Here is a 13,038-nt window from a genome sequence, read left to right on the forward strand (position 1 = left end):
TCCCAGTGTCCGACCACAATTGGAAAATTAATATGCTGATGGAAAATAATAATATAAATAGATGTTTAATGACAAAAGACAACTAATTCAAATTGATCTTTAAGATAAAAAAAGCATTTGCGATTAATATTAATATAAATAAATAAAGTTTTGTGTAACCATCCGGACATAAATACTGTCCGATCCAGTGACTGGACATGTACCTATGTCTATTTACATAACACTTTATTTATTTAAGTTAATATTAGTTTCAAATACGCCTTTTAAAACGTAATATTATAATTTAATTGTAATCTTTAAATGCAATTAAATTATAATACTGTAATAAAAAAAGCATTTGAGATTAATAATAATAAATTTTGTGTAAGTGTCCAGACATAGATACATGTCGTTTACCTTATTTCTTATTACACTGGGACGTTTACCTTATTTCAAATTTCGAATTTCATTTATTTTAAAATTTAAGATATAATACTTCAGTAAGTTTCTAACTAAGCTTGCAATTAAAATTCTATTAAAGTAAAGACCATTTCAAATTGTATGATAATACTGCATTATTTATGAGCGTCTCTTAATTCAAAGGAAGCCCTTCACTTAGCAGTTGTTAAAAACTATTAATGCCTTGATGCTTCTGCTCTGTAAACACGGATCAATATCAAATTTCACAAAAAATAAATATACTCATTTTTGCTAATTGCTGGATGCTTCGTAATTATAATTAATAACAGAAACTATGTTTATAACATATTAAATATGCCAGATTCAATTACAGCTAGAATTTAAATTCTAACGACAGATTTTTTTAATAATGAAAAAGAGAGAGAGAGAGGTCGACTCAATTTAACTCTCTAGGAGCGAATGCTGCAACGTTCATTTTTAAAATAAACTTGGGATAAAAAAATTCGGAGTAAATTCGAGATTACGTAGACTAGTTACACTTAAACTGAAGAAATGTACGTAGGATTGAACACTGAAATACAATACTTCTAATTATCAGAAAGGTCATATAATATATGGTTACACGGTTAATGTTAATATATGTATGTCAACATATAGATTAAAAATATTTTAAATTTCAATAAATCATTTGTTTGAATAGTAATACTAACTAAATTTAATTTACTAAATATAAAGATATATTTATAAAAACCATTAATTTAACTTAATAATCATTTTTGTATCAAGTAAATATTTCTTTACTAAAGGTTTAGTTGGCACTATTCAAATAAATATTTATTAAAATTTAATACATTTTTTCTCATCGATAGATTCCTCCCAAAACATTTTTAACCAGATTTTTTAAGTAAAATTAGTAGAAAAAGAATTGTTTTCTTAACACAACGACCCTAGAGAGTTAATGTTACCAAGTTCTAAAGTTGTTTCTAAAAGCGCAACAAAGATATCTAAGCGCAATAATGATACCCGTTATATATCGAATATACTCTCGACGAGAGATTATCTATCACGCGAGCTCGTTTGTAGCCCCTCCCGTCTCATAATCACGACAATCAAGTGCCTATTTCAGCAATACAATCAAGGCGACGTATTGTTTGATTAGCCTGACAAAGACGTGAAATTGATAAATGTCTTAATGCCGCAGAATATGATAGGTCAAATTCATAAGCAGCTCCGAGATTTACATTCAAGATATAAAAAAGAGTCACAGCAATCCATTTGCATGGATTAGATGAAAGAGAGTAGATATATCAATAGAAAATAAAAAAAAGTTCGTCATAATCGAACGCTATAATCTCTCGAAAGAATTTTACCATTTATATTTGCAAATTTATCTTATCTATTTCGAGCAGATAGATTTTCCGCCAAGTTTATTTCAGAATAACAAAGAGATCTTTCGCATAAATTAAATTCGCATTAAATTGATGTTAAAAAGTTCTTTATCACCCATCCGTTAAACATTTCCCGCATAAAATCTCGCTATTAGCATAAAATTTCTGACCCAGTTCAAAAATATTCAGTAATCAGCCGTGGCAAATAGAAAATTAATATTTCGCAATTTCGCAAACCTTTATCACGAGCGGTTAATTAGATTTTAATGCTATTTATAATTAACGATCGTGGCCATGTAAAAGTCACTAAAATAATGTGACCGGCAATATGTGAAGCTTTTTCAATATAGCGAATGTTTACCAGCAACACACATTGAGACCGATTCAATATCGCACTTTGAGTTTAAACTGTTTTAATCGTTCGACCTGTATTCAACTATTTCTCATTGCTTTTTTACTCACAATCAGACAGTATTGGCATTGTTACATAGTTACGTTACAGCCATACTCAACTTCCAACACAGCAAGTTAAACATATTTTACTCATTTCCATTTTTAAATATATCAGGAACTGTCTAGACCTCTTCGGGAAAGAGAACTAAAAACGTACGTTGAACTTCATGCTCTTATGATTTACTTTCGAAAACTTGATGTTCCAAGTAGTTGCAACTACTCTTTCGCAGTAGACCGGTCGAAGTTTCCTGACCCGTAGACCCGGGACTTTCGTTCCGAGAATGATTCCGTGTTCGTTCCTGCATGAACATGACCAGGAGATACCTTCCACGTGGAATAGACTTTCACCGCGGCGTTCGCCAGCGCCTCGATGACGATCGGCCGACCTTGCGTGCCGCGAGTACCGGTATTCAGATTACGCAGAATATATCAGCTCGCTTGATATTACAAATCGATGCAAAATAGATTGGAGTTAAATTAAAGATCCCTCCGGCTCGAATCGCAAAATTTTTTTTGCTCACACGAACTTGAATGACGTAACGACGGAACCGGTAACGCAAATTCAAAATCGTACAAATACAATATAATAAATACAAAAAATATAACGGAACAATTTAACTTTTCGATTTTCATCTGGTAATAACTATAATAATGAATTGCACGTAAATAGACGGAATTTAAATAAATTTTGATAATTGAAAAATTTATTTAGAGTGTTGAGAATTAAGTTATTATCTTTACTTATATACTTAAACATTTACTTCTTATATAATCATTACTTATACTTACATAATTTATACTTATAATGACTAATAAAAATTTATATGTATTATATAAAAACACTGTTTTTAAATTACTTAAATATCACAAAGTTTCTGCTTGTCAAAAGAACAGCTATTACATCCAAGTTAAAGCGAAGAGTATTCGCGAGATTCCTTCAATCTATTTATTAGACCAAGACTTTCGCCGTTATAAGAAAAAAAGAAAGAACAAAGAAGCAATGCGAAGAAGACAAAATTTCAAGTCCCGCCTTGATATTCGGTTTCAATTAAATCCAAGGATTCGCGCGCTTAATGAAAAATGTGCCGGAACTTTCCGCTTGAAGCGTTCTCCTTCTCAACGAACGATAATTACTTTGCCGGTGTATCTCTCTCAGAAAGCCGTCGTTTTCTAAAGCTTTATGAAATGATATGCTCATGTTCCCTCGGAAACGCAATGGAATATCGAAAGCAAATCTGCTCACTGGCTCGCTCGCATGTTTTCTATATCGCGCGCGATCCCACTTCTGACTTTGCTCCGTTTTTAATTCACAGTAACTTTCACACGTTCGCAGGACGCAACTATTATGCCAGACCCTCGCGTGAAAAGGAACAACAACGTTCGCAGGCCTGTGGTGTAACATTTCTTAACTTGCCCGCATCCTGATAATTTTACATGCGCAATTCCATGCCATTCTCTTCCGTATGAAAAAAAGATGGTAGGAAACAGTGTAGCGGTAAGAAATAGCGTCCATTTAAATTGATACAGATTATTCAACGTAATAAAAATTATTAAAAACAAGTTGTGCTTCACGTAACTTTAACATTCAGTACGTTTAGAGCTACTTCCTTGCGTGGAATTTTTCTTCAAGAAATAGAAAATAAATAGAGAATAAATCTCTTAACTGCAGGAACAGGTCGAAGGACTGATTCTCGAAGTTAATTAAAAACATTTTCTTGGAAATGACTAAAATTACACAGAGAGATCGATATTTCAATGAAGTTTTTACAGGACGCTCGAGGAATATTCACTATTCACAAAACACCACGGAACACCAAGAGTTAAAAAAAAACACTGCGATAGCGTCGATTTAGCGTATTTGTCTCGTGGAGTGGTCGCACCGTTGCTCAAGAGTCGAAAAAAAATCGGCCGACGGCAGGACGTCGTTTACGCGTGTTTTAAAATCAATGGGTAGTAAACGAGGACGCGATCGGCAAACAATATCGCCGCGGCACAGAATATTGCGCCGCTGCAATAACCCTGTATAACTTTGCTTTTACCTCGGCGAGCATACCACCGAAATATGACCGGGTAAATATTTGAATGCATCTTCCTCTTCCGTATATAAAATATAAAATATGAAATCCACGGAGTGCACGAAAAAATAACCGAGCCAATACGCATTCTTGTGTTATTTTGTCTAATTACCGCGCGCGCGACGAGATGATCGTCGATTGTTTATTTTCATTAGAACGCGAAGGTAACTTTTTAAGTACCTACTAATCGAGTTTACATCACGCGGAACATTTTGTTTTCATTGTACACAAGTCCTTCAATAAAGTGGAAAAAACCTCTGAAATTTACCTTAATCCTTAGTACACATGATAATATTCTAATCCTTTATTGTGCACAATAAATTATTATTCCTGTCCCAAGTTAATTTTCATCACTTTAACAAACATATAAAAATTATTAAGTGATTCTATATACTTTTGACATCTTTAGGAAGTTATATAAGTATATTTATAATATTGTATTTAAAAAAATTGTATATAAATGTTGTAACTAATTACTTGATGCTCCTAGTTTTTCGAAGAAAAGAAATGTACATTGTTAAGTTCGTAATGTCAAATTATACTCAATTTGAGTTATCTTTAATCATTTCTACAGATCGCTACTGCTCCTATCTAATATATCGTTAATTTTAAAACAATGGAATTAACCAATTAAACTCAAAAAAATATATTAAGTTTGATTCAAATTTTATGAAATTTATTATTTACTAAATGCATGCGTTCATATGGACGATGTTCACTTTGAAACTAACGACAGAAATGAATTTATTTTATATATATCTTGACATACATGGAAGTAAGGGTCGACAGAAGTAACGAGCCAGCTCATTTACACCCCATTTGCGGTGTAGATACATATCTGCATGCTGTCGTATAGTGTAGCATAGAAGAAACATTTTGTAATAAAACTTTGTTTGACTTATGTTTTACGAAGCTAGGAAGCGTGCTAAAGAGCAGGATTTTGCATTTTCGCTCTTAAAAGTATTATGATAAATAAAATGATCTGCTTCATACTCTTCACGGCGAAAATACATGTCTTTATGCTGATTTTATCTCCTAGAAGCTAACAGTGACACTTTCAGCTTCTTATTTTTATGGAGCTACAAAAACGCGTACAAAACCGGATTTTGCAATTTGGTTCTTAAAATCAATAATTATAATAAATATTAAATTAAATTAAATTATATGCACCTCAACTGCACTATAGTGCAGATCGAGTGAGATATCAAAACGAATTTTTATTTTATCCCTTTTTTCCAAAAGAAATACCCTGTATGAGCCTTCGGACGACCTTCTTTTAGGAATTACATTGCGATTTTCTCGGGATTTTAGCCATAATTTCAGCATAAAGAAATTTGTCTCCAACAGAGATTTCCATAGTCTCTCCTGTCGACTGTTAAAAATAACAAAAATGTTATTTAATTAAAGTACTGAGGTTGATCTGTGGGACCACGCGAAAAAAAAAGGCTGTATCTGTCTCATTTCAGTACTTTGATAAAGACTGATTTATAACGGTTTGATTAATAAAACATAGATTTATAAAACTCCTGTGTTTTTATTCCAATTTTTTTGAATCGATTTTTTTTGTCTCAAGAACCAAGCTCAGTAAAAGTGTCACTATTTTTACCTCAGTACTTAAGGGTTAACTCAAGGGATTGGGTTACCATTACCCTTTCACTTAAAAAAATATTTGGTTTGTCCATTTTCAACCAAACATTTTTTTCAGCGTTCGATATCTAATAGTGCAGGGCACGAATGACCCAACACTCAAAAAAGTACTCTTACAGTTATAGTGAAAATTGTCTAATAATAAGTACGAAAAATAGCTAAAATAGATAAATTTTTAGCAAGTACTGCGATATTGGATATGTATTGCATCTAATCATATTAAGATGACAGAAATAGAATTTAGATTTGTGCTATAAATTTTATACATATGATACGTGATTTTCTATTAGACAAAAAACAGCTATAATTCTAGCTGAAGCAGCAAAATATTTTTTGCGTGAACCGTGTGTACTAAGAGTTAATAATAACTTTTACTAAGAGTTAATAATAACTCTTAAACATATACATATAAGCACAGTGAAAAAAAAATCCCTTTTTAAACAATACATCATAGAAATTCCTACAAAACTAATTCAGATTGGAACAATCATGTAAATCATTAAACATGGAAGAACAAAAAGGTAATTATGAGAACGAGAATACCTTATACCGCTTCTCGTTACATTATTTCAAGGGTTAACGCGCACGATGCTCTCCAAACGGCAGCCGTATATGTACACAATGTTGCGCCGGGAGACCGCACGGCGATCTTGGTTCATTATCGCGACTGCTCGCGAGGTGAACTTAGACCGCGAGTTCCATAATTGCTCCCTGCGAAGTGTTACATCCGCGTGCGCGCGAAAACAAACCGAATTGAGTAAGGCGTTCGTGACCGGCGAAAGTTTGCATTAATGATATTACACCCCGTGTGCTCGTGTAAACAAGATTCTGTCGAGTAGTATATAGGTGAGTATTTTCAAAAGGTGATTTCACAAGATTAAACTGCACGATCAGATCAGATAAGACTCGGTGCCGCAAAAGATAAAATTACACGCGTAATATCACAACAGGCTCTTTTGGCTTAGTTGCAATAATAACATGCTGTAATAACAATAACAATAACCGATGAAAAAAAAATGTAAAACGATAAAACAGGATATTACGTTAAAAATAATTACAACGCACAGCGCTATGTTATAATCATATTATACTGCTCGCGTACGTAAAAAAAATTCATATCGGTAAAATGAGATATCGGATTTATTATATTTGCACTAGCAACGATCCAGATATTATTTAACCATCATTGTTAACGTCAAACATTATTCGAATGTATTTCAGAGTTATTCATTATTTTGTATATAAAAACACAAATGTGGAAAATTGTATTTTTTTTCTCATCTAACTCAATTTTGTGTCACTGAAATTTTCCTATACATATATGCAATATTTTACAACGGGATATATATGTTTTCTCTTTTTTTCGATTCACAAAATTATTATAAATAGTGTATAAATATTAATATGTAGGTTACGACTCGGAAACCGGCTACACAATGAGTAAGATTAATTAACGTAAATTTAGAGCACGATTCAGTGCTGAATTCATATTTGAAAAGCTAAAAATAGAAAGACTAAATCTGTAAAAATAATAAAAATGTTAAACTGATATCTACTTTTCTACGAAGTAGAAAATAGATTTAATTTAATAACTTAATATCAATTTAATACAAGTCGAATATCTGATAAGCTCGAAATAAATTTCAACGAGAGAATCGAATGATCATTATTAATTTAATTTTCGATATTCAACATTTTTTAAACTGATGTTAAACTGAAATCCATTAATGAAATTCATTTTATCAAATTAAATAAAGGAAAAATTTCCTTTATCTATTTAGTTGTATAAAATTAGTTCGTCAAGAGAGGAAAGCCACATCTTCATATATTTTCAATCGTTAATAATTCAGTAGCTATTTCAAAATGTTGGCAAGAATATTTTAATATAATACATTTTTTCTGTTTATTTCAGTAGAAATTGCGGTCAGCAATAAATTTATAATTTTCTGGGTTTACAGTAGTAAAACCATAACTCACGTATTACATTTGGCTCGAAATTTAAAATAAATCTATCTTGTATCTACCAAAAATATAGCCTTAGGTCATCCTCACCAAAACACAGAAAGAATGTGGAATTTCAAAATAGTACTTCGACGATCGAAGAATATAATTTCAATATTCTAAGTTTAAAATGCCAATTCAGATATTTTTCCGGAAAGAAGAAGAAACGAAGAATACGACTTTTTACGTCCCAATTATGACTATTCAATTTAAATATTATACATATAAAATATAATTGTATTAATCTTTGAATGCAAAACACAGAATTTTCTTTTGTATAAAGTAATTACAAAAATAAAAGAAAAAAACAAACGTATTGAACGTAACTGCATTGATCGAGTGCAAAACACATGAATTCTCTTTCATAAGTTCGCATTGTTTGAAATCTCCAAACATTTTTGCCTTTAAACGAAGATAAATATATATTCGGATGTTGAAGCAAAGATGCCGAGTGCAAAAAGTACAAACAACGCGAACAGATCTGAGAATAATCACGAAAATACAAGAAAAAAACAAATTTGAAATTCATAGTTTATCTATTCTTCTTCTTCCTTTCCTCGTTCTTTCTTCCTCTCACGGATACTTTCCATCTACACTTTTTTCTGTAAATCCGTTCGTTGTGCTTAATTTTTTCCTTTATTTTCTCTTTCACTTTCGAGAGATTCACTAGATCCAAACAGCTTTTCTAATTATAATGCAAAAAATATTGTAAGAGCGAGCAACTAAACGACCTCACACGTTTGGACCCGAGCTTTGTACGCTCGGAGTCACGTTCACCGTATATCATATGTAAAATACGACCCTGATACCATCACTTTGCGATAAAGGAAAAGGGACTTACCGAGCGACGGCTCGTTCCGCGTGCCTGCCCGTCATCCTCGAAGAATCCTGGAGCCGGTCGTGCTGCGTGGGAAGACTTACGGCGGTGAGCAGATCACTCCATGCCAGGCACCCCGTGCGGTGGCGACGCGCACACCAGCCTTCGAAGCAGAAGACGTTTTCTCTCGAGCGGGCTTCGTTCGAGCGGGACGAAACGAAACGCACCCGCTGATCGCACGCGGATTCCGAGCGTCACGTCGCTTCGCGTCGGCGACGACTTTCGCTCGCTCGAACGGTCGGAAGTTAGCCGCGACCGCACGCCAAGTTCCGCGCGGAATTCAAATCCAAACTTCGCTCGCCCCGCAACGATATCGCGCTTCGCGTCCTTCTCGCACACTAGAGACCTTATAACAGAATCTGACCACGAGCACTTTTGTCAAAACGAGAATGTGAAAGAAGGGATGTATGTTGTCTCTTTTTATGCTATCTCATTCTAACTTACTATCTTATTCATTCTAACTTACTGAAGTTGACAAAAACGGCGGCTTAATCAAAAGTTTGTCATCTTGTGGTTCAGACTCTGGGCGTTTTCCAGCAAGGACCCAGTGAATCATTTCATCCTTGTTTAACGTTGGCAAACAACAAAGCCGTAATGATTCATTGACGTTCAGTAGACTCAATAATTGAGTGAGCGTTCGCTGCTATTTGTATTCTTCGAGGGCGAAAAGTCTAATTTGAATTTGGATGATCTAAAAAATGTATTCTTGCTAGAAAACTCCCTTTGTTATAGGATCTCTGTTCCCGCACAATAGGCGTGTTCAGATGGTCGAATGTGTATCTTGAAATAAGATAAAAATTACAAAGTAAACAAACTCACTAAAATATTTAATAATTTCATTGATCCACGCTCAGTAAATCTGATAAAATCAACTTACTTTTATATAATAATTCACTTAGTTTCAATATATACAATCAACCAGCAGACTCGACAGTTGTGTGAGAACTGTTATTCGTATGTTCTTCTAGATCAGGCCTGTCCAATTCGACGCAAAAAAATTCCATGTGGATAAGATTTTGGGCACTGTAAAGTGTCGATAAGCGTCACTCAGATGCGTATCAACACTTTACAGCCCCCGAAATCTTACCCACACTGAATTTTTTTGCGTCGATGGTTTTGCGTTTTGGCTCCGGAACTCAAATTGGGCAGGTCTGTTCTAGATCATACAATCGGACCTTTAAATCTACAAGAACACACAAATAGCAGCGAGCGTTCACTCAACTGTTGAGTCTGCTAAATTCTCACGTGGGAAGAGCCCCAATTGTCCACATTAATTAATTGTCGCTAATTAGGCAATTTAATATAAAATTTGGTGGTATATTGAGGGGAAAATTTCTGGGCATCAACTGAAGTAAGTAGATGTGTCGAATTGGAATTATGCACATTTGGAACCCTCTCTTCACGTGTATTTCCTTTTTTTCTTTTCTTCGAGAAAAAATATCGATTTTTCGCGATAAAATATTATATTAATCAATTCGTTTGTTTTTTCCGCCATATCTCAATTTAGATCAAAGAGATATTTGTACCAGCTCAATTTATCATGTAATACATTAGATACGCGCGAAGGAAGGCGATATGGCACTCGATTAAGAAAGTAAAGAAATTACACTTTGATCGAGTTACTTGCTTTCGATTACGTTCTTAAAAGATCGAGTCAATAAACGAAGACTTCGTGCACTTTGATTTACTCGATTCGTTACATGTGCGAAGGTAGGCGTTCGCAATTACGTTTCTTCCATTTGTCGCGTCCGAACGACCATAATTGCACGCATATGTTCGTTAATCTTTACTGGCTCGGAGTAATTAATAATTAATCATTCGAGTTTGTGGGCGTAATTAGCTGGAATTTAATCGACTATACGGATAAACTGATTCGTTACGTGAGACATCAAAGTAACTAATAACGAATATCAAATATTATTCATCCGTAAATACTTTCGAAAAAATATGAAAATGAATATCATTAAATACGCAACCAAATAGATTCCGTCACGTAAATAAAACATTTATCGCATGAATCCGATAAAGAAAAAGAGTTTAATCGGTGTTCTGTAACATACTTTTCACTTTCGCTGTATTTAATAAAAGGTATTCTTTCTAATAGTTATAATAAATAATTACGTCTTGTACGGCTTTACAAGAAAAATTTTGTCGATATGTACAACCAGTGAATGAATTTTTGCAATATTTACATTGTTAGATTGAAAGATTAGATTGACAACGGCAGTGTATCAGAAATAATTGCTTTTTCCATCAAACATAATACCTCAAACTGTATTTTTCTCATTGAAAGAAATACTAAATTTTAATAAATATTTGTTAGATATTTCTAAGTAAATATTTATTAAATGTGTTTACATTTTAAATATTTTAATTATTAGAAGCACATATTTATAATTTTAAAAAAGCTTTTTCCAAATTGTGTGTGTGCAAAAAAAAACTGAAATTATTTTCTTTTCAGAAAGAAATATGGTAGGTCATACATAAATTTTCTATTCTTGGGAAAGGAATCGAGAAAATCCGCGGAAAAATTGGAAAAAACGATTTTCTTCCAAAATTTTAAAACTACACATCTATTTATGTATTACATAAATTAAAATTTATTTAGTACAAGAATCATTAATTTGATTTACTATCATTTTTTTATTGAGTAAATAATTATTACGTAAGTAAACTTACTTAGTACTATTCAAAGAAACATATAGTAAGATTTAGTAAATTTTCTTTTCAGTGCATTGGCCGCGTTCAGCAGAATGTTTATTTTGCAACTGTTGGAAGTTTTCTTCGCACTCATTGAATTGTACTTTTAGATCTAAAAGAACAGTTCTATTATCTCAGCGCAGAAAACTTCCAGTAGTTACAAAATAAACATTCTGCTGAATGCGGCCATTTACTTTCTACTGACGAATGTCCTCATCGTAGATAAAATCCAATTCATGGTGTTTAAAGATATCGAAAATCTTATCACACGACTCGAATATTAATTATAATATAATATAAAGATATATAATACGATTTAAATTATTATATTCTTTAAGTTTCCACGATTTGAATAACCATTTTCATCAAGATTAAGCAACAAACTTTGGTATCAAAATATCGTCAGTATATACAAGCATAGGGAACAGACAAAAATTATCTAATAATTCTCGTTCTATCTCGTAATGCTATTCAAAAATTGTTACAACGCGCCTTCAAAATAGCAAGCGATTCACCTGAATGACGTCACGTAAACGGAAGCTGGGAACGGATGATTTTTTGTCTCGTCCCGAACAACGTAGAACGATGCGAACGACAACCTGATGACGACGTAGAGCGAGGCGAGCGAGAAAGGAAAGGGGACGGCGTGCTCTTTCCTTGAACTCTCGGATGTGAATTCCGCACGCGACTGGCACTGATCGCGAGTAGGAAAGGATCGCCGGCAAGAAAAATGATCACGAACTCGCGCCCGCGCGCGCGCGCGTCCAATTTGCATGCAGACGATGCGATGTGCGTACCGGCAACTTCACGCGGAGTACACCGGACGGACGCAGCGGCAACTTCAGGGAGGTGCGTGTTTTTGAACGACTAGAGATGAGACACACGCGCGCGCGCACGTCTACCTCTCTCGATCTCTTTTTCTTTTTGTTTTGATGTCGTAATACGAGAATGAGATACGGAAGGACACGCGTCCTACGGGAGATACACACTTCCGACTCCTGTTCCACGCGACCTGTCACCGCGAGCCAAGTGCGCGCCCGGGGCAGCGAGGTATGCGTCGTGCTGCGCGCGTATGCGTGCGCGCGCGTGTCGCGTGTCACACAGCCGGTCCTTACCAAGGATGCACCGGCAACGATGTATAATTCCCGGAGCGACTCCGACGAGAAAGAGAGCGATCGCGACGTGTACGCTGCTCCAAGCCCCGCTCGGGCGACCGACCGACCGAACGAACGACCGACCGACCAACCCGACCGTACCCGTGAAAGGCGACTGCGACTTCACTCACTCCAACTACTCCAAGCGCCGCAACCGGTCGCGGGAGTGGGGGAGCTCCGTTTCGCTCGCGCTTGCCCGTAGCGCGCAGGCGCGGGCACTCCTTCCCCTCCCGCCCCGCCAACTTCACAGCTATCGCGCCCGGCGAGAGCAGCTCGTAAAATTGGCGGGGACGGGAACCGCGGCAACTTCACGCGTCACTCGCCAGACGACGCCACCGCACGGA

General features: G+C 35.0%; 1 protein-coding gene across 1 annotated transcript in view; it reads right to left on the reverse strand.

Annotated features, from left to right (window-relative positions):
• The window catches only part of Cad87A (cadherin 87A), a 266,762-nt gene extending 253,967 nt beyond the window's left edge, over nt 1-12,795 (reverse strand). The window contains 2 exon segments of the mRNA XM_018457631.1: nt 8,805-8,939; nt 12,656-12,795. Coding sequence (XP_018313133.1) covers nt 8,805-8,839 — 35 coding nt within the window. The 5' untranslated portion in view covers nt 8,840-8,939; nt 12,656-12,795.
• Between the last annotated feature and the right edge of the window lie 243 nt (nt 12,796-13,038).

This window comes from Mycetomoellerius zeteki, unplaced genomic scaffold (genome assembly GCF_001594055.1).
Source record: "Mycetomoellerius zeteki isolate Tzet28-1 unplaced genomic scaffold, Tzet1.0 scaffold114, whole genome shotgun sequence".
Lineage (NCBI taxonomy): Eukaryota > Metazoa > Arthropoda > Insecta > Hymenoptera > Formicidae > Mycetomoellerius > Mycetomoellerius zeteki.